Consider the following 21,785-nt stretch of genomic DNA (forward strand, 5'->3'; position numbering starts at 1 on the left):
AAGGATCAGGAAAAAAGTTTGGGTTTCCCAGTGAACTAGTGTGTGTAGGAGGAGGAGGAGGATGGTGATGATGGTGATGATTGGCAGTTAGGACTCTGAAAGCCTTCATTTTTCTGTCTTTGTCTTGGTTGCCAAGAAGCTCAGAGCAAAGTGTTGTGCTTAGCTTAACTTGCACTTTCCTCGGCCTGCGTTTCTGATATAATTTCTCCCCTGGTGTTAAATCCTGGCTTTTGTGCTTACATGCCATGGGATCTTGGCAATTTGCTCAAACCCACTCAACCAATATCTCAGCCATAAAATAAAAATAAAGGTAAAGCTTTTATTCTCACAGAGTGGCTGAGATTACCCAAGTCATGTGAAAACACCTACCTGAGTGACTAAAATATTCCTCTGTTTCCTTTTGTTTGTTTTTGTTTGGTTTGTTTAGTTTTGTCTTCATTCTTGTATTGTTTCCCTATTTATTGTAACCATACCTTCTTTTTCTTTTTTTTAATTTTGGAAAATTTATTCATTTTATGCAAGTGGGAAAAAGAAAAGTAACTATACCTTCTTAATCCTAAACCAACTCAAGCACTTCTTGAAAGTAGATGGGCTTTAAAATAGGTTTCTTATTGTTTATACCCATTCATGCCTCACCACCTTATTTGTCCAACCAAAGAGCATTGTATCCCCTGGCTTCCCCCTCTTTTCCCTCCTCCGGAAGGTGCCCACCTTGGAGAGACTCTTACCATGAATGTGGACACTTCAGCATGTGCATGGTGAAAGTGGTTCTGATTACAGATTGCTGAGCTTCTTTCTGGTTTAGAGACCCTCAGATTTCCTGAGTCTGTCACTGCTGACCTTTGTAGCAACTCAAATTCTCCTCATTTAGCAAAAGAGATCATTCTTGGAAATGTGCACTGTTTTCTTGAAAGATGCCGACTTGCTACAGTAATTTTCAACTTAGAAAGCTCTCTTACGTATGCTACTTTGTTTAGTCTTCAAAGCCACCTTCATGGTAGATTTATTATTGTTGTTGTTATTATTAGCATCTAACTTTTCAGAGGAGAAAATCAAGCTTCAGAGAGGGAAAATGTCCGATCACAGTCACACCACTAGTAAGTGGCAGATCCAGGACCCAGAGTTATGTATTAGTTACCTCCACATCTTGTCATTCTTCTCTCCTCCTCTCCCTGCTAGGGCTCCCTGGATGAGCTGAGCGCCAGGGGACGCCCAAGGGAGGGGAGATCCAGGGAGTGTCAGGTCCATCCTCTCTCATTCAGCTAGAGCGGTGTCGCTTCGGTTCATTTTATGAATTAGTGATTTTAAAAAATTTTTTTAAGTGACCTGCCATAAAAAGAGTTTGGAAACCCCCCAGTTTGGGACTGCCTTATTTTCTAAAAACGTTTGTCATCTTTTTCACTTCTTAGAAACCCAGAAGTTGGTGACAGCAACATTCAGAAGGGCTGGTGGTTTCCAAGCTGGTTTAACAATGGGTAAGGCGGTCAGACGATGGTCTGTTTACCCACCCGACACTATAGAGTCCAAAGAAAATGGTTTCATCTGGGGATATTTGTATATGTAGAGCTGATTCACTTTGTCATACAGCCGAAACTTAACACACCACTGTAAAGCAATTACACTCCAATAAAGATGGTAAAAAAAAAATAAAGACAAAAAAACCAAACAAACATGGTTTCACAGCCATAAACTCAGTCACTTGTCTTTCTGGCCTATTGGAAGCACCCAAGGACTCTATTTCATGGTTGGGGCTGGGACATTAAGTTTGGTTTTCATGTTTTTATTTTTTCCCATTTAACTTGAGGATGAGTGAAATTCAGGCTAAAGTTGGGATTGCAGGAAAGACTGTCATACTCTAAAACGTTTTCATGAGGACGGTTTTATGAAGTTTCCCTCCCCCTGAAATAACCTGATGGTTGTTGGGTCATTAAATTGCTAACTGTGCTGACCTGGGAGGATAATAAGAAAGGTGAGTACTGCACCTTTGCATCAAAAGTACGTCTTTATGAATAAACGTTTAGTATCATGAACCTTTCTCCAGACATTCACTTGGTGCACATGTTCTCTGCCTTGGCACCCGTTTTTGCAGGATCCTCACTCACCTTCCTGCCTTCCTCAGCTTGTTTTCCCTCCCTGCCTTCCTCAGCTTGTTTTCCCTTTGTATGTAGGACCCACAGTTACCACGAAGAAGAAGAAGACATAGACAAAGCAAAGGAACAAAGAAAGGAGGACGAAGAAGAGCTTCAGCTCTTGGACTGGTTTAATCCACAGTAAGAAAAGAAGCATCGCCCCAAGTCCAGTAAATCCATAGCTCAGCAGTGGTGGGGGGCTGCATAGGCAACGGTGCCGTGGAGAGTGTTCCTGACTGAGGAGACAGAGTCTTAGCACCTATTAGACCTTGAAAACAGATTAGATGAGAAACTGAGAGGCTGGATATTTTGACTTAAATGCTTGAGCGACAACTACAGTGATTCTGACAGCAGTTAGCCAGCGGCAGCAAATGAATCACAAAACACTGGGACAGGCCACGGGGTGTTGTGGAAAAGCCACGGAATCTAGAGTCAGAGCAAGAAAATTCTGTGATTCGGTGAACTCATCTGTAAAATGGCAGTGATGATCCAGAATCTCATAGGGCCCTGCACGCATTCTTTAACGTACAACAAGTATTTATCAAACACCTATGATATGCTAGCTGGTGTTTTTCAGACTACTGGTCACTACCCATTAATGTGTTCAGAAATTAGCTGAATGGGTTAAAAACAACTTTTAAAAAAATTGAAATCAAATAGAAAATCAGAAGGTATCGCATGAAGTAAGTATAGGTATTGTTTAGTGGAATTTTTTTTTTTTTTTTTTTTGGCGGTACGCGGGCCTCTCACTGTTGTGGCCTCTCCCATTGCCGAGAACAGGCTCCGGACGCGTAGGCTCAGCGGCCATGGCTCACGGGCCCAGCCGCTCCGCGGCATGTGGGATCCTCCCGGACCGGGGCACGAACCTGTGTCCCCTGCATCGGCAGGCGGACTCTCAACCACTGCGCCACCAGGGAGGCCCCTGTTTAGTGGAATTTTTGCTTCCGTATATATGTGTATGTGCATATGTGGTTGTGACAGAAGATGTATTTCTCACTAGGAGTCACGGTCAAACATTCTGTACTAGACGTTGTGTTGGGCACAGGAGACAGTAGAAATCGGTCAGTTACACTCAAGAAGTTCACTGTCCTGTAGGGGCGCTAGGTGTACAACTAATATTTGCCATGATTAGTAAGGAGGTGTGATCAAACTGACTTAGAAGGATGCGGTTTGGGGGTAAGGAGGTAGGAGCTGTCTGGGATGACCGTGAGGCCTGAGAGACTGGTGGGAGGTGGTGCCATTGACCAGGAAAGGGTTTGTTAGTGGTGGTGGGGGCGTGAGGGGCGATGAGCTCAACTGGGGATGTATGTGGATTCAGGTACTTGTGGGGCATCTGGACAGAGATTCACAGGGTGCCTGTCTTGGTCATTCAGGCTGCTATAACAAAATACCATAGACTGGATGGCTTATAAACAACAAAAATATTTTTTGTACAGTTCTGAAGGCTGGGAAGTCCAAGATCAAGGCCCCAGAAGATGTGGTGTCTGATGAGGACCCACTTCCTAATGTATACACGGTCATGTTCTCACTGTTTTCTCACGTGGTAGAAGGGAAGAGGGAACTCTCTGGGGTCTCTTTTCTAAGGGCACTAATTCCATTCATGAGGATTCCACCCTCATGACCTAATCACCTCCCTAAGGCCCCACCCGCTAATACCATCATGTATGGGATTAGGTTTCAACACATGAATTTTGGGGGGACACAACAGTCAAGTCTATAGCAGTGCCCATAAGTGTGGCAGAAGATACGTAGTAGAGATGTAGGAAGAGGGGCCATCAGAGTACAGGTGGCAATGGGATCTGCAGGCCTGGATGAGGCCACCAGGTGGATGTCTGACATCAGCCTTTACAGAGCCAGTGGAGGAAGAGAAGTCTGAAAAGGAGCAGGAGCGGCTGTAGAGGTAGGAGGAGGATCAAGGGAGAGTAGTATCTATTCCAGCATGAGGGGGCTTGGGCTCTGGAAAGACTGAACATGTTCTGGCAAGTTCTCTTATTGTTTTGGGATAAGGGATCCATGTCAGTGTGAAAGGATGGGGAATTTTGGCCTCCCATGTGTCATTTGAAGAGCTGGACAATGACATAGGGTAGCCATCTATGAGATGCTAAACCATTCCTGGAAATGTAAGAATATGGAGGCACCGTAGCTTTGACAAGCTCCTTAGATGTGTGTGTATGGGGGGGTGGTGAGACATCCTGCCCCCGTGCCCCACGCCAAGGGCCAGCTAGATGAACTAGAGATGGTCGCCAAGCTCCCTTCAAAGGAGGGCGGCACACTTTTACTGTGGTACTTGTGCTTTGCTGAGTGGGACTTGGAAGGCGGGGCCGGGGCTGAATTACTGGGGTCAGAGAAGAGGAACAGCTCACAGCCACCAGCTGTCACTCTCTCCACTCTCCCCCACGCACGGCTCAGTTTCTCCTCCAAACAACTGGCGAACAGATATTTAAAGAATATTGATTTGTAGTGACACCAAATCTAAGCCTTCTCAGGAACTAAAGTATATTTCTTGCATAACTGAATGAAAGATGAACAATTGAATAAACAAATATATTTATAGGAATGTATCCTTTTCTGTAAACTGTCTGAAACATCTTAGTATACTGTGTATACATTTTTACATCAATATCACTTACTCTCTGTATCATCACATCCTCTTAATTTTCCTCCTACTTCTTCCATTTCCCTTCTCAGTCTCCTTAATTGGGGCCTCTCCCTCTTCCCAGCCATCAAATATTAGTTTCTGGAGGTTGAGTCCAGTATCCCCATCTCTTTTCTTTATACCATCTTCCAATGTGCTCTCACCCATTTCCATGGCATCAGACACCATCCATGGGAGAAGGACACCCACATTTATATCTTTAGTCCAAAGGTTTTCCCTGATCCCCTGCTTGTGTCTGACTGCCTGCCCGACACCTCTGTGTGTCTCACGTGACCCAGGTGGAGTTCTTGATCCTACCCCACCCTCATTCTTCTCATTCCCCATCTCAAGCCAGAGTCCAGGAGACCTCTCTGATTCCTCCTTCATCCGCTCCTTCATCCATCCCACAGTCTAATTCATTTACATGTTCTGTTAACTCTTCCCCCCAGATTCTTCCCACATCATCTCCTTCTTGCCATCCCACAGCCACCACCCTTGTTCATGTCACCATCAGCTCTTGGCTACGTGCTGCTGCCTGGAAGGAGTCCAGTAAATAACACGTTGTATGCATTCCACACCTGTTTTGAACTGCTGCATGATTCATAGAACTTTAACGCTTCCTCTTCCCCATCCTTGGGGACCACAACGTACCCATAAATAAGTACACAGAATGTAAAAGCTACCAATTACCTAGCTAGGTGTGTGTTTGGGTTATGGAGGCCCTTTTATTTTGTGGGAAACCTTTAGCCTGTACTGCTGGAACGCCACAAGCTGAAGGAACACAGTGGGTGCCCTGCTTGGAAAGAAGGCATTTGGGCAGTTTCCCATCTTTCCTGGTACTCTTTCCTCCTTTTAGAGCCCCATCTTGGTGACCTTGGACATCTTTGGCTCTTACACATGTGTGGTTTGCCTGCTGTCACTTGTCTTTTTTTTTTTTCAGGGTGGGGTGGGGTGGCTGTCTGAGCAGAGATTCATCCAGGAAGCTGATCTCGATCATCTCCCCACACCCCATCTTCCTCCCCACGGCCTGCGTTTTCAGCCTGTCATCTGGCTTCCTAGTCAGGGTCGCTGACATGTTGGAATTGCCCGTGGAATTTAATAATTCACAGCTGGGAAATAGAACATTTTAATTTTTAATGAAACGTTAATTTTAATATTACTGCTTTTTTTTTTTTTTTTTTTCCTGCTCAAAGGACTCTTCCCAGCCAAGTAAACAAACTGGACACTGGTGTCCTGACTCAGTCTTTCTAGAAGGTGTAGACTGAGTGGTCGTGCGGTGGAGGAGCATGTGGTAGACCACCTGTCAGGACTGTGAGACTCTCAAGGGGTAGGACAAGTCTCATTCCTCTGATCTCCGTGCTCAGCTCTGGGCCTGGCACAGAGCAGAGACTTAGCAGATGTGCGTGGTGGGGCTGAGGGCCCTGGTCTGGCCCCTCCTGTTGATTACATGGCGAGAGATGTCGTTCCCTTCTCCTTCTTGCCTACCCCCTCTTTCTTTATTTGTGAAACGGGTGAGGACAGCACCCGCTCTAGAAGGTAGTTGCGAGGATTCAGTGAGAGAATGAAAGTCAAGGACAGCCCCTGTACCCAGAAGTATTAAATAAGAATACCGGCCTTTACCTCCTTTTTCTCTTCCTCTTTTTCTTCCTTTTCTTAAAAATGATATTACCGGCTTGCCAAATGTTCAGCTCACGCATGGCTGCATGGCTTAGCTGATGGCCTGGGACAGAACTGCTGAGAGATCCTTGACAGGCAATGGATGAGGTGACAACGCATGGGAGGGTTTTTTTTTTTTTTTTGCGGTACGCGGTCCTCTCACTGTTGTGGCCTCTCCCGTTGTGGAGCACAGGCTCCGGACGCGCAGGCCCAGCAGCCATGGCTCACGGGACCAGCCGCTCCGTGGCATGTGGGATCCTCCCGGACCGGGGCACGAACCCGCATCCCCTGCATCGGCAGGCGGACTCTCAACCACTGCGCCACCAGGGAAGCCCTGCATGGGAGGGTTTATGTTCAGAAACATTGGTTATAGAAGGATAAGTCGTGTGTGTGTGTGTGTGTGTGTGTGTGTGTTGGTTTGAAATCCAGTCATTCAACAAAGCTGGGAGTTTTATGTGACTAAAAGCATCATATAGGCTTCTAAAAACAAAACAAAAAACATCATCATTTCTCATTCTGCACTGATAAAAAATGCTGAAGTAGTAAGTTGAGTGGAAATGACTGACAAACCTGTGTTTTAACCCCAGTTCATCAGCCTAGCAAATAAATAAGCAATATAAGAAGCAATAGATACAGTGGTTCAGAGCACAGACTACAGAGTCAGGTTATCTGGGTTCAAATCCCAGCTTGGCTTCTTACTAGCTGTGTGACCTCAGACAAGTTATTTAACTGCTCTGTGCTGCAGTTTCCTCATTGATAAAATGGGACTCAAAATAGCACCTACCTCTGAAGGGTGAAGCCCTTGGTACTGTGCCTGGTTCCATAGGAAGTGTCCAGTGTGTGTTCGTTACATCATTAGCTGTTTGGCCTTGGACGTGTTAACAAGCCTTTCTGAGCCTTGGTTTTCTTATCTGTACAATGAACATAAAACACGGCAGGGCTTTTGCAAGGACTACATGAGAAAGTGTATGTGAAAGTATCCCACACAGGTTGGTGCAGAGTCCAAAATAGCTTCTTTCATGATGGAAGGAAACCAAGAGCAGCTCTCCCTGTGCAGCCATGCAGCCATGCAGCTGTCTTACCCGGGGTGGGAGGGCAGAGCTGGGGTGGGGTTTGAGACTCCAGACAAGGTGAGGAGGGCTGCGAGAGCAGCCTGGCAGTGTCCCTCCCCATCTCTGGAGGAGATTCACTGTGTGGGGAAGAAGGAAGCAGCCCTGAAGCTGAAGCAGGGCACAGGGCAGGGGTGGGAGGGCTGAGTCAGCTCCAGAATAGGAGTGCAGAGCTTGGGGACAGAGAGACAGGAGGCATGAGTGAGACTCTACTGGGGGTTGGGGTTAGCAGGGGGTGACCCAGCCTTGCCCAGCCTCACTGGAGAAACTCAGCTTCGCCCATGGGGGTCGAGTCTAAATGACTGTGTTTCAGTTGCTACTTCCCAACAGGCAAGTGCAGTCACTTCCAGAGCAAATGGGGGTCAGAGCTGAGTCTCCGCCATCCCACTCCCATCCCCCCACCCCGCCTCGGGCTGGGCCCCAGCTGCTACTCAGCCTTTCTGCATTTACTCTTCACAGCTTGGTGTTTTGTCGTTGTTGCTCTTACGCTGTTTCCTGTGTTTGTGTTGGCTCTGCCAAGTCCCTTTCAAGTGTTCTGAGTGCAGAGAACATCCTCCCCTCCCACCTCCCCCAGCTTTGTGCCTTTAGTAAAGAGGCCACGTGGTCTGAGAGAGGTCAGAGCAAGAGCCCCAGCCTGCAGGGTCCCTTCTTTCCTGGGTGACTGTCTCCTTGTTTGTCAAATGAACGATAAACACCAGAACCCCCTTAGTCTGGGGCCCTTTTTGCCCTATAACCAGGTTCAACCCAGGGATCCCCTTCTAGCAAAAGGCAAATTGAAACAGCGGCTTCTTCCTCTTTCAGCTCTCATGGCACTCTCTGGTCCCCCTGCATCAAGCACTAGGGTTTTCTCAGGGTCAGATGGCACCCACAGGGATGAAGAACACCCAGAGATGCCACTGGCAGCTTAGGAAGGGGCTGGGGAGACGGCAGGAGAGATTTAGAAGGAAGATGAGGACAAGGAAGGCAGGAAGGCGGGGAGACAGAGGGTTTGAGTTGTACAGGTAAGGTCCCCACAGGGTCCCCCAACGCAGCCCTCAGAGACACCTGGGCCAGGGTCTCCTGTCCCTCACCCAGAAGATGATGCAAATGTCGTACCACCAGCCGACTGTTTGAGGTTAAACTACAGTCGAGATTCAAGGACAGTCACCATAAGCCACGGCTGACCCATTTTCCCTCAGAGCGTCTCTGCCCTACCTTAAAAGCCATCCTGATTCATGGACTCTGTTTTGTCACCAGTAAACGCCCAGAAGTTGTGACCATGACCAGATGGAAGGCGCCGGTGGTGTGGGAAGGCACCTACAACAGAGCTATCCTAGAACATTATTATGCCAGACAGAAAGTTACCGTGGGCTTGACGGTTTTTGCTGTCGGAAGGTAGGTGTGGCCAATAAAACTGACTTTAACTTTTTCTTGTTCCACTGTCAGAAGGTTGGCGAGGGGCCCCCTGGGCGTACGGAGGCTGTTCGTGACGTGTCTGAATTGTTAGACAGGAGAATGGAGTAATAGGACCATTTCAGGCTCATTTCTGCTGAGGCCCCAAAAGGCTGAGAACAAGACAGTGATCGGGGAGTCGACAACTTCCCACCTCACTGAGGGCCTCGGTTGCAGGTAAGAATGTCTGCTGCACCCACTGAGCCCGGAGTCTACAGCACGCCCACAGCCGCCTCTGCCCTGACCTCCACAGCTCTCTGGAAATTCCAAAAATGCCAGCTGTTAGACAGCCCGAATGGGCATCATTGTTTCTCCTACGCTCTCAAGACCCCGGACCAAGGATCAGGGAGAGAAGTGACCTAAGTGCGGTGGTTTTCCACATCAGCATGGCTGACCACTCCTCCATGGGTTCCTGGGCTGCTTCCTGCCCCATTCATCCTGGAGGCTTTGGCCCCAGGAGATCTGGCTGGTCAGAACTTCCTCTTCCAGAGGTTGGATAGGTTCCTGTTTCAGCTTCCATTTCCTTGTTTAGAACATTTCTCCCCAAACTGCAGTCATTCTTACTTAAAAGTAGTAGCTGTAATCTTAGTTTAAAATACAATATAACCCATTTTGTTCTTTTGGGTTATAGTGAAGATTTTTTTTTTTTCCAAAACAAAATTAAAAGTTCACTTTTCCTATTAGCCTCCTCCCTCCCCGCCACGCCATGGGCCTTCCCATCTGTACCTTTTTCAAAAGCCACATGGAAAGTTGATCTCTCGCCTGTACAAAGAGAGGTGAAGGCCCAGGATGATCTGAGTGAAGATCTGAGCGTTCTCCCGAGACCTCCGACCCAGAGCCCAGAAGCCATTGCCATCACCGTACTGATCAAGTCCTAATGTCACTGGATGTGCTCATCCCAGGGGCCTAGGCGGCATCTCTAATTGAGAAGGGTGACTGGAGTTTTGACATTTTTACTAGAAGAATCTGTACTGAGTCGGGAGCAGATGCTCAGCTCACCTTGTCCTTTGGTACGAGAGGGGACAAGCCAGCCACACTGCTGACAGATTTAATCCTGATGTTTCCAAAAAGAGCAGAACGTTGCCGGCGGCTCCACAATGGTTTCTGCCATCTCCTTGCAGCTTCTCAGGACTAAACTGTAAATCGCATATCCTGGTGAAATCCATGTGCTCTCCGCTCGGGGGCATGAGAGGACTGTTTGTACTCAGCAGCAATAAATCCTCCCAAGAGTGGATTTGGACTTTTAGGAGGTACGATGTTTGGTTTGTTTTCAAATAACAATGCACAGAGCCAACCTCAGTGCTTTAATCTCTAAACAATGTTAAACCTAACAAAGGCCCCCTCCCTTCCCCTGGGATTGTCTCCCAGGCTTCAGGGTGCAATAGATTGTTCTTAAAGTTCCAGAGTATGGAAGGATTTCCTGGCCACCAGCCCCAGAGTCATGTTGAAGCCCCTCTTAATATTGCTCCGATATATTCTCTCCATTTAAAGAATCAATACTGTCAACGCTGGGGTTTCCGGAGACCAATATTAAAAGCACAGTTTATTTTTGTAGTAACGAAAGGGAATCCAAGCAGCAACCAAAAAGCAAAAAGAAGTGCCACTTATTATTACTCACAAAACACCATAATTGGCCATTAGTGTGATCAGCAAATTACACTTATTCCACCTTCACTGAGCATGAGTCTGGGGGTGGCATGAGTTGTGTTAAGCCAACCAACTACTCCTCCTTCCCCTTCTCCATCATCTCCATGGCCTCACAAGATAGCGTGTAGCTTGGCTTACAGAAGACACAAACATGATGTTCTGTTTTGTTTCGTTTTAATTTATTTATTTAATTTTATTTTTGGCTGCTCTGGCTCTTTGGTGCTGCGTGCGGCCTTTCTCTAGTTGCGGCGAGCGGGGGCTACTCTTTGTTGTGTGCAGGCTTCTCATTGCGGTGGCTTCTCTTGTTGCGGAGCACAGGCTCTAGGCGCATGGGCTTCAGTAGTTGTGGCGCGCAGCCTCAGTAGTTGTGGCCCACGGGCTTAGTTGCCCCACGGCATGTGGGATCTTCCCAGACCAGGGATCGAACCGGTGTCTCCTGCATTGGCAGGCGGATTCTCAACCACTGCACCACCAGGGAAGTCCCAAACATGATGTTTTTTGAATGAATAAGTAAATAGCTAAAATACCGCTGCACATCTATTAGAATGACCCAAATCGAAACCACTGACAACACCAACTGCTGGCGAAAATGTGGAGCAAGAGGTACTCTCACTCACTGCTGGTGGGATGCAAAATGGTGCAGCCACTTTGGAAGACGGTTTGGCAGATTCTTACAAAACTAAACATGCTTTTATCATACGGTCCAGCAACTGCACTCCTTGGCGTTTACCCAAAAAAGTTGAAACTTTATGTCCACACAAAAACTTGCATACAGATGTTTATAGCAGCTTTATTCATAATTGCCAAAACTTGGAAGTAACTAAGATGTCCTTTAGTAGGTGAATGGATCAATAAACTGTGGCACACCCAGATGGTGGAATATTATCAGTGCAAAAAAAAAAAAAAAAAAAACTATCAAGGCTCGAGAAGACATGGAGGAACCTTAAATGCACATTACTAAGTAAAAGAAACCAATCTGAAAAGACTACATACTGTACGATTTCAACTATATGACATTCTGGAAAAGGCAAAACTATGGAGAAAGTAAAAAGATCAGTAGTTACCAGGGGTTGGAGTGGGGAAATGGATGAATAGGCATAACACAGAATTTTTAGGGCAGTGAAAATACTCTGTATAATACCATACATAATGAAAGATACCTGTCATTTATATATTTGTCCAAACCCATAGAATGTAAACTGTGGACTTAGCCTGATAATGATGTGTCAATGTGGGTTCATTGACTGCAATGCATGTGCCACCCTGGTGCTGGACGTTGATATTGGGGAAGCTGTGGGAGGGACAGGGGAGCGGGGGGGGGCGCATATGGGAACTCTCTGCAATTTCAGCTCAATTTTGCTGTGAGCCTAAACACGCTCTAAAAAATAAAATCTATTTTTTAAAAAGGAAATGAGACAGTTAAAATAAGGTTAAATCAGAGCTTGTTTGCTCTGGTATTGGGATGGGTCTTATAATGGTGGTATCTGGTTAATGGATTGGTGTTTGGGGTGACCAGAGGGAAATTCACAGGGTGAATGTGTAATATGGAAGGATGTCCATGTCTCATAACCCATTCTCTGGGTCCCAGAGAAGGATAAGAGAGTGGCGATGGTTAGACTTAATGCATCCCCAAAGGACCCAAGGGTCACGTCACCCTTGCATCTGGTAGGGCAATAGCAACACTGGAGTATAGGTTGGGGTTTTCAAGGGAGGCCTGAGAACTAGTGCCCCCTGATGTTGATTGAAGGGTACAAACCTGCAGTTATCAGAAGAATAAGTTCTGGGGATCTAACATACAGCATGGTGATTATCGTTAATAATATTGTGTTACAGACTTGAAAACTGTTCAGAGAATAAATCTCAAATCTTCTTGCCACAAAAAAGAAATGATAATTATGTGATGTGATGAAGGTGTTAACTAATGCTACAGTGGTAATCATTTTGTAATATATGTGCACCGAATCAACACTTGGCACATGTTAAACTTACACAATGATATATGTCAATTATATCTCAAGAAAGCAGGAACAAAAAAGAACTAGAGCCCCCTCTGCCCGCCCAAAGTCTGAATCAACTGATAAATGAGACAAGGGGCTAAGTAAGGCAGGTGGTAGTGAATACCACCTTCATTACAGTTAAAGCTGATACTGGAGAATGTGGCTTATATCTGAAGGCCCTGGGCCTCCTAATGTTGAACCACAGAATTAGAAAGACTTGGGCGTCCAGGCACCTACAGCACAAGAAACTGCAAGCCTCTGGTTGTGGGAGCAGGGCCTGTACCACTAAGCTACCGGTACAAGGCCCAGAGCAGTTGAGAACACATGTTCTTTCCACCTGGCCAGCTTCCAAGAGTGAGAGAAGAGGGGGCGGGGCTGGGCATGCCCAGTCACCCTTCTAGAATCATCAGTCAGGTAAGTCACTCCACCTCCCCAAAGTTGAGTGACTGAATGGTGGAGAGTGGCCAGGCACATCCCTCTGTGTGAAAGCACTTGTCTGGGATGGGGGAAAAAATAATTCCTTTCTTAAACTGCAAAATACAGACAAGATGATGAGAATAGCATGTCGCCTCCTGCAGAAATCCTAGAGGTTACATGTATCCCATTCTTCTTTCTTTCAGATACATTGAGCATTACTTGGAGGAGTTCTTAACGTCTGCTAATAAGTACTTCATGGTTGGCCACAGAGTCATATTTTACATCATGGTGGATGATGTCTCCAGGATGCCTTTGATAGAGCTGGGTCCTCTGCGTTCCTTCAAAGTGTTTGAGATCAGGCCTGAGAAGAGGTGGCAGGACATCAGCATGATGCGCATGAAGACCATCGGGGAGCACATTGTGGCCCACATCCAGCATGAGGTCGACTTCCTCTTCTGCATGGACGTGGACCAGGTCTTCCAAGACACCTTTGGGCTGGAGACCCTGGGCCAGTCGGTGGCTCAGCTACAGGCCTGGTGGTACAAGGCAGATCCTGACGAGTTCACCTACGAGAGGCGGAAAGAGTCCGCAGCATACATTCCGTTTGGCCAGGGGGATTTTTATTACCATGCGGCCATTTTTGGGGGAACACCCACTCAGGTCCTAAACATCACCCAGGAGTGCTTCAAGGGAATCCTCCAGGACAAGAAAAATGACATAGAAGCCGAGTGGCATGATGAAAGCCATCTAAACAAGTATTTCCTTCTCAACAAACCCACTAAAATCTTATCCCCAGAATACTGCTGGGATTATCATATAGGCCTGCCTTCAGATATTAAGCTTGTCAAGATATCTTGGCAGACAAAAGAATATAATTTGGTTAGAAATAACGTCTGACTTTAAATTGTGCCGGTAGGTTTCTGAATTTGAGAGAGTATTATTCTGGCTACTTCTCCAGAAAAGTAACACTTAATTTTAACTTAAAAAAGAAATACTAACAAAACACCAACACAGCAAGTACATATTATTCCTCCTTGCAACTTCAAGCCTTGTCATATGGGAGAATGAACCTATGGTAATCAGATGTAAATTCCTAGTGATTTCTTATCTTTTCTGGGTTGGGGGGATATACTATCAGCTAAACCAAAAAAAAAAAAAGAAAAAATTGTCATGGGCAAAGAAAAAGCCAGAAACACTCTACATGCGTCAGTTGACCTACCAGAGAAGAGTATGCATAGGGAAGTGTTTGGCAACAAGATACAATTGTGAGCCGTTGTCCTCTTGCTTTCAGTGTCTTCCTGTCTCTGCTGAGTCTCTAGCAACAGGGTTGCTTTGCAAACAGGAGAACTCTTAGTAGGACACAGTTAACCTTGGCAACCCTCAAGTGGTTTCAACAGCAGAGTACTTCAGGCCGTTTGTGGTCCATGTCCTTTTCTTATCAGGACATTGTTTGGCTTCCGTGCAAAGACTGGTCAAGACTCCCAGTGCATATCATAGTGACGAATGTTGGGGGTCACAGGGAATCTGATGAGCCAGTGGGTGCTCGGCATGAAATGAAAGCAAAGCCTCAAAGTAAGTTTGCCATGAAATAGCGGAGAGAGAGTAGAAAGACAGGGGGCTGATCACTGGGGGGGCAGTGCCACCTCTGAGGGGAACAGGGCATGGGGTTGGCACATAAATACAGCAGCATGGATCCAGGCGCTGAATGGGAGGTAGTGTGGGTGGCCTCCAGTCTCCTCAACCGTTACGACACCAAGAGAAGTGTTGTCTTAGAAGATGCTTCTTGTTTTGGCCAAGTCATATTCGGTCCCCCATGCTCTGGAACTTGAGTCTTCAAATCCTTGGCCAGAGGAAGTGGGTGGTGTCAGAGTAGACAGAGACCCGCAGGGGATTGAAGAGGCTTGCAAGGGGTTACGTTTCCCAGACCTGGGCTTCAGGACAGCCAGTCATCAGCAAATCCGGCCACCACCTGCTCTAACCCTCAGCCCATCATGCCCCAACTTGGAGGGCTGACATCAAGGAACCTCTTGTTTTCCCCTGCCCCATCTGCACTACTGAAGTGTAACAACCAGATGTGTATAATAAAACAGTTCATTGATTTTATATCAAAAGTAGAGGGGATGGAAATGGGAGACCCAGTCTTCGTGACTGACAGCTTAACATTCAATTCCTTTCTCTAAGAGAAGCTATGAAACCTTACATATTATTTAAAGTTAAGCAATTCAACATAAAGGAAGTTAGGAGGCAACATTTACATATGCAGGCACGTTTATATTTTGCTTGTGTTCCAGTTTAGGTCACTGGTTTCCATTTTCAAGCAATTTACTTGAAGAGCCATTGCACTGGCTTGATGTTCAGCACATGGGCTTCTTTGATAAAATCAAACCTCCATTTTCGCTACTGTTTTTACTGTGCCTCCTAGTCTTTAATTCTTGCCAAGAATTTTCACAACCCAGCAGAACAAAACAAAACCAACAAAAATCCTGAAGAAGTGCCCTTGTAAAAGAAAAAGGAGATTGCAGGTCAGTTAGGACTCTTGCTTCTCTATAACTTAAGTTTTCTGGGATCCATTCTGGAGTAGGGAGAGTTCATGGTTTAAGTCCCAAAGCAAAGAAATGATCTATCCTCAGAGATTAAAGGACTGATGTTTCCTTTTGAAGGAATCTTGATTTTTTTTTAATTCACTTAAATTCCAAATGGACAAACTCAAGATGTTATTAATAGTTCGGTATTAAAAAAATAAATAAAATTCCTGATTTACAATTGAATAAATTATTTTCTCAGTATATTCTGGTCCAGTCATGGAGTGTGCATTTTCTCCCAAAGATGTTCAGAATTGTCAATTGCAGAATTTTAAATACTTAGATTCCAAATAGTCCTTGTGTCCTTCTAAAAATTTGTCCACTGTTACAAAGATAGAAAGAACATGGTTGAGATTCGCTCACTTTTATAACAATGAATGCTTATAAAGAGCTTCCCAAAGTGATACGCTGAAGTAATTAAGTGCCAGTAGAATAAGGCTTGCCCCTGAAGGTCTGGGTGGGGCACGAGGGCAGAGGGAGAAAACAATGCCATAACTATATCTGGTGGTTACTAGTCCTGACCTCTGGGGAATATATCTGGCCAAGGGAGCCCTGGGAGAGACTTGCTGAATTTCCAGCAAGACTGGGTGGGTGTATTTATAATAAATACAAAAATTGAAGTGGAGCAGCCTGATGTAGTGTGGTGCCTGGGATATGCAACAGGGCATGATTCCCTCATAGAAGAGAATTATTCCCATTTTGTAGATGAGCAAAGTGAGGTTCAGAAAGGTTAAGCCACCCAGCTGGGAAGCAACTGAGCTGAAGCTCACACCAGAGAAGCTGATGAGGATAAATGTGTTGACACCATGCATATGGAGGGCCATGTTTCCTATCAAGGAAAATGCTGCTTTATAGAAGAATCTGATAAAGGGGAATTTTTGCCATAAGAAGTAATATTTTAAAGGCTAGGTATGCTCCTAGGCCCGTACCACTTCCCAATTTTTCTGCACGAAACCTGCCCCAAGTGCATTAAATTAGTTAAAATGGATCATGTAAAAATAAAGACTCTGCGACCATTCTCAACTTTATGTTGTGCCTGCAGGGCCTCTATAAGCCCAGTGGGCACTCATAAGCTGTTATACCAAGGAAGTGCCTCAGAGGGCAAAGCTGGTGAGGGGGTGGGTGGAAGGGACAGCCATGCCTCCTCCTTCCACTCGGGGGGTTCCATGCAGCTGGAGGGGGAGAAGTTTCTGTAAGGCTAGAAGGGCCTGACTTCTCTTGTCCTTCTTGTAATGACTCATTTTCTCTCTCTCAGCCAAAGTCACTATGTGATTTACTGATAGCTATGGCAGTACTTACAGTTATAAGAATTTATTAATCACTGTTTATTAAATGTACCTTATGTAAATGAGTAACAGGCATGGTAGCATACTCACAAGTGTGAAACATCATAGAAAGCATGAATGCATAATATACAATGCATACTTCTTTTAAGGTGAGAAAGCTGGGTTAAGTGGGGATCCATTGGTCAAAGCCTCAGGTCTATAAGGGTGGATTCAAACCCAGGACTGTCTGACTCCAAATCCTTTGCTCTTCCCACAGCTCTAGTCTGCTTCCCTTACTCTCTCTTTCACATATGTGCATACACACTCACACACACACACACACACTTTAACCATCTTGTTTTTGAAATCTGGACAGCAAGGAATCACCACCAAAAGCTCTCAGTCCTTGTCTTAGGAATTAAAGAGAGAGAACTTAGTAGACCCAGACTCTTCAGAGGCAGAAGGTAGGTCTAAACTCATCCTGGAGCCACGCTGGAGAAAGTCAAATGGAACCTGAGCAATATGAGGCCCAGGAAAGTTCAAGGGCCAAGGGTGTACAGAGGAGGAAAGGATGTCTGGGAGGTGGAAATAGCCTCAGAAGGGCTGCCTCTGAATTGAGCTTTGCGAGAAGAGAAGGGGGTCACTGAAGAGTGGACATGGAGTGAGGACTGTGATGAGACTTTCACGGAGACCCACCCAAGTGGTGCCAAGGCCTTGGGACTGGGTGAAATCTCATAGCAGAGCCTGTGTGAAAAGCAGCAAAGAGCTTGAGAGGGCTTTGGCTGGTTGAGGGCTGCACATTCGTCCAGCATCTGTGGCTCTCTTTCTCCCTCCCCAGCAAAGCCTGGTCTCCTCTATGGAGTCTATGTGATTTCTACGGAAACTAGTGCCATAGTTGGACCAAGTGACCCAGACTAAGCCAATCAACACTTTCCCTCCCCCTGGTGGCAATGACTGATTCGGGGGTGGGCAGGTGATCTAAACTAATGCAATCAAATTGAATCTCAGGTCTTTTACTGGAAATACGGACACGTAACATTAGAAGCCACTAACACTTCTGGGGATCACAAGGGAAGTCAGCCTTAGGATGAAACTGACCATAGGACAGGAGGAGCAGGGACACCGAAGGAACCACAGTCCTTGATGACAACCCTGAGCCACAGGCTCCAGCCTTACCTAAAGCCTGAATTGCCTGTGGACTTTTCGAATGTGTGAGCCAATGAGGTCCCATTATTAAGTCACTTGGAATCGGGGTTTCTCTTACAACTGCAAATATCCCCATTGAACCCTTCTAGAACTGTGAGTTCCTTAAAGGCAGGACCATAGTCTGCCTTTGCATCAGCTCCAGCACCCATTACATCACCTTTCTCAGAGGCGCTGCTTAACGAATATCTACTAGGTGAATGAATGAATGAATCGTTACATCCACTCCCGTCATGCCTCATAAGAAGTGCTTTTTTTTAATTAAAAAAAATTTTTTTTGGACTGTGGACTCTGTGTCCTACTACAAAGCAGATGCTTTTCTATCAGTATGGGAACCCGAGTCGAGGTCTGAGCTTCAGGCTCTGACCGGGTGCCCTAACCTACTGAGTTCAGTGCTGCTTAAGGTCCGTGATGCATGGGACGAGCTTACTCCATCAGAGCAGAACCGTCGTTCTCAACCAGGATGATTTTGTACAACCACCGCCACTGCTGCACGTCCACGCTCCACCGCTGCACTGACCCCAGGGACATTTGGCAATCTCTCAAGATATTGTTGGTGGTCACAATACTTGGGGGGGGGCGGTTGCTATGCAAATCTAGTGGGCAGAGGTCGGGGATGCTGCTAAACATCCTACAATGCACAGGGCAGGCCCCACACCAAAGAATCATCTGGTTCAAAATGTCAATTGTGATGAGCTTGAGAAACCTGGTGTAAAGTTCCCTTGAACTTCATGAAGAAAGAAACGTGGGGAGCCAATTTGTATAATACCCACCTGTCTATACCCAGGGAATAGTCCCTAATGGGTGCCCAAAGCTTCAAACTCACCTGGTCTTAGTCCCCCTGTAACATTTCACAGCTCAGACAAAAGTAGTTCCCCATACTGGACACCAGAGGGCAGGAATTTCCCAAGACAACACTGTTATCCTAAGCAACTGCTTAGGATAAAAACATCGAATAGGGTTAAAGACAGTCTTTTCTGGACCTGGCGAGGACTGCATATTTGTAGAAATAGATATGAGCTTTGCATATAAATGAATATAGCTCTAAGTATTTAAAAATCAGCCAAAATTGGAACACACTTTTAGTAAGTTGACTGTAACTGTTCAGAATAAAAGGTGGTTATGCTAGCTGGGTGTTTTAGTTAAAGATACTTTGGTTGCAAAGAACAGATATTCCCCTTGATCTGTATAAACCCAAAAGGGAGATTACTGTGAGGCTACTGGAGAGTGCTACTAAATACAAGGGAGAGGTGGCAACCAGACAGTGGTATACTGAAGCTGGGTCATACCTGCTTGCGAGAACGTGTTGTGTGCAACACTTCCCAACCCTGTTCAGTGACTTCCCTGGGGTAGCTTGATATCGGCCATGGTGGGAATATTTGCACCATGGGAATCAGCAAACACTAGAAATCAGGGTTCCATCCCCTTCCCTTCCCTTCCCTTTCCATCTTTCTAAGGAGGTGATTGTGTACAAATTTACTAGCACATCACTACAACCAGGCCATAAGCAAGAGCCAGGGAAGTACAAGGGCTTCAACAGTTGAAAACTGTAAACTTCCCCTAAAGGTCTTCAAATATGACCAAGCTCCAACTATCTCCAGACTCAAGATTTCTTCCTTCAAAACTCTAAATTCCTGGAAAAGAAAACCCACGTGGCACAGCATCCACTCATGCTCCCAGCAGCTGTGCCATGGGGTAGGTTTACTGGAGGGTAGGTTACACTCTGGGGAGGCTCTCAGAGAAGGATATACTGTTGTGAGCTCGGTAGATGCCTCTAAAAGTGTCTATACCACGTTCACTTATAGCTGTCTGGCTGTCGGTCACTTCTTTCCACATATCTAAAATATTCCCTGCTACCATGATTCAAAAACGTTATTCACAACTCTAGCACAGACCCCTCTCCTAATAGCAGGCCACAGAATCCACAGCAAATGTCAGAGGGCTAAGCTTCTCAGAGCCTACTATCTCCAGGTAATAACTATTTATCCTTTGGTTCCTTAGAAAGCCCATCTGACTATTCTGCAATCTGTGAAATAAATGGTAAATTTAGCTCACACCCAAATACACAAGAGTCAATAGTGAGAGACAAGGAAGGAAGAGGGGGGGGAAAGTTACACTAACTCCTACTTAAAAGGAGAGGAAAAAAAAGAAAACTAAAAGGACGGAATGATGGTTACCTGCTCAAGGGGCATTTCCTTACTCTGGAATTCAGTTGACCTCTGCTGTTAAGTTTTCTATCAAGGCTAGCAACAGTCTTCATCCATCATCCCAGTCTACTTCAGACCCTTTGAGCTATGTAAGATATGACTGGTCACAAAAGTCCAGTGGCAGGGTAACTTGTCTGCAACATGGACCAGCTGGAGAGCTTTCTCTCGTCCAAGGTCCTACTGGAAGCTTACTGCTTTTACACTTATCACACAAGTGGGAGGTAGCTGGATACCCTTATGTGTGGGGGCACTGCCTACAAAATCCAAAGTATCACATAAGAGTTATGTGTCCCTTTAGTAATAGGAGACATAAAGCTGCATTCTGGTTCTCAAACTTGGCTGCATTCTGGAATTACCTGGAGAGCTAATATTGATGCCTGGTTCCAACCCCAGAAATTCTGATTCAGTTGGTATGCGTGGGCATTGGGACTTTTAAGGGCTTCCCAGGTGAAGAGGATTCTCGTAATATGGTGGAGTAGAAAGCACCAGGAAGCTGTCTCTCCACCTAGACTGGCAGAATTGTCTGATGTAACTATTTTGGAACTCTGGAGTCTATTGAAGGCTTGCAACTTCCAGAGGAAAACTTGAATGGTAAATTAAGATTAATTGCAGTCAATTTCAGCTCTTAGCACAGTAGCAGCCACCCATCCCCATCTTCCAGCCATTTGGCAGACAGCTGTGCATGTGTTCCTGTGGTGACTTACCCACAGCTTGTGGAAGCCAGAGTGGGCAAAAAGACCCTGTCCTCCAAATATTGGGTATCTGTGCTCTGATTGCTGATTGATGCTTCTGATCAGAGAGGTGAAGACAAAGAGATAGGCATTCATTGTTGTTGCAACTCCCCCCATTGTTGCAAGCCCCTCCCTCTCCGGCTGAAGTAACTTTCAGGGGATTTAAAGGGCCAACACCCATTACCTCTCCTTTCATTTTTCTTTTTCACTCTTTGGGACCAGATATTAAAGACTAGGACATTCAAAAACAACACATATAATGGGAAAATTAGTAAGTGACCTCCTTTGGAGGAGCCCCCAAAGGAGAGGAGACAGAAAATATTTGAAGAAATAACACCTGAAAACTTCCCAAGTTTGATGAAAACCATGGCTGTAAACATCCAAGAAGCTCAATAAACTCCAAGTAAGAGGAACTCAAAGAGACCCACACTGAGACACATTATAATCAAACTTTTGGCAGACAAAGGGAAAATCTTGAAAGAAGCAAGAGAGAAATGACTTGTGACATATGACAGAGCCTCAATAAGATTATTGGCAGATTTCTCATTGGGAACTTTGGAATCCAGAAGGGAGTCTTGCAGGGTGAAATGAAAGGACACTAGCCAGTTATGCAAATCCATATGGAGAAATAAAGATCTCAGTGAAAGTAAATATATGGGCAATTATAAAAGCTAGTATTGTAACAACTGTTTGTAACTTCACTTTTTTTTGCTACATTATTAAAGAGACAAATACATAGTTTTTTAAGTTACTGGTCTAAAAGGTGGAATTATTAT

At 45.6% G+C, this 21,785-nt stretch overlaps 1 protein-coding gene across 2 annotated transcripts in view; it reads left to right on the forward strand.

Annotated features, from left to right (window-relative positions):
• The window catches only part of GGTA1 (glycoprotein alpha-galactosyltransferase 1 (inactive)), a 52,752-nt gene extending 36,943 nt beyond the window's left edge, over positions 1-15,809 (forward strand). For both annotated transcript variants that reach the window (XM_082625478.1, XM_082625479.1), the window contains 4 exons: positions 1,410-1,475; positions 2,169-2,270; positions 8,766-8,903; positions 13,225-15,809. In XM_082625478.1, coding sequence (XP_082481604.1) covers positions 1,410-1,475; positions 2,169-2,270; positions 8,766-8,903; positions 13,225-13,918 — 1,000 coding nt within the window. In that variant the 3' untranslated portion in view covers positions 13,919-15,809. The remainder of the gene's footprint in view (positions 1-1,409; positions 1,476-2,168; positions 2,271-8,765; positions 8,904-13,224) is intronic.
• The last annotated feature ends 5,976 nt before the right edge of the window (positions 15,810-21,785 follow it).

The sequence above is a fragment of the Mesoplodon mirus genome (assembly GCF_964341445.2).
Source record: "Mesoplodon mirus genome assembly, chromosome: 1".
In the NCBI taxonomy this organism is placed as follows: domain Eukaryota; kingdom Metazoa; phylum Chordata; class Mammalia; order Artiodactyla; family Ziphiidae; genus Mesoplodon; species Mesoplodon mirus.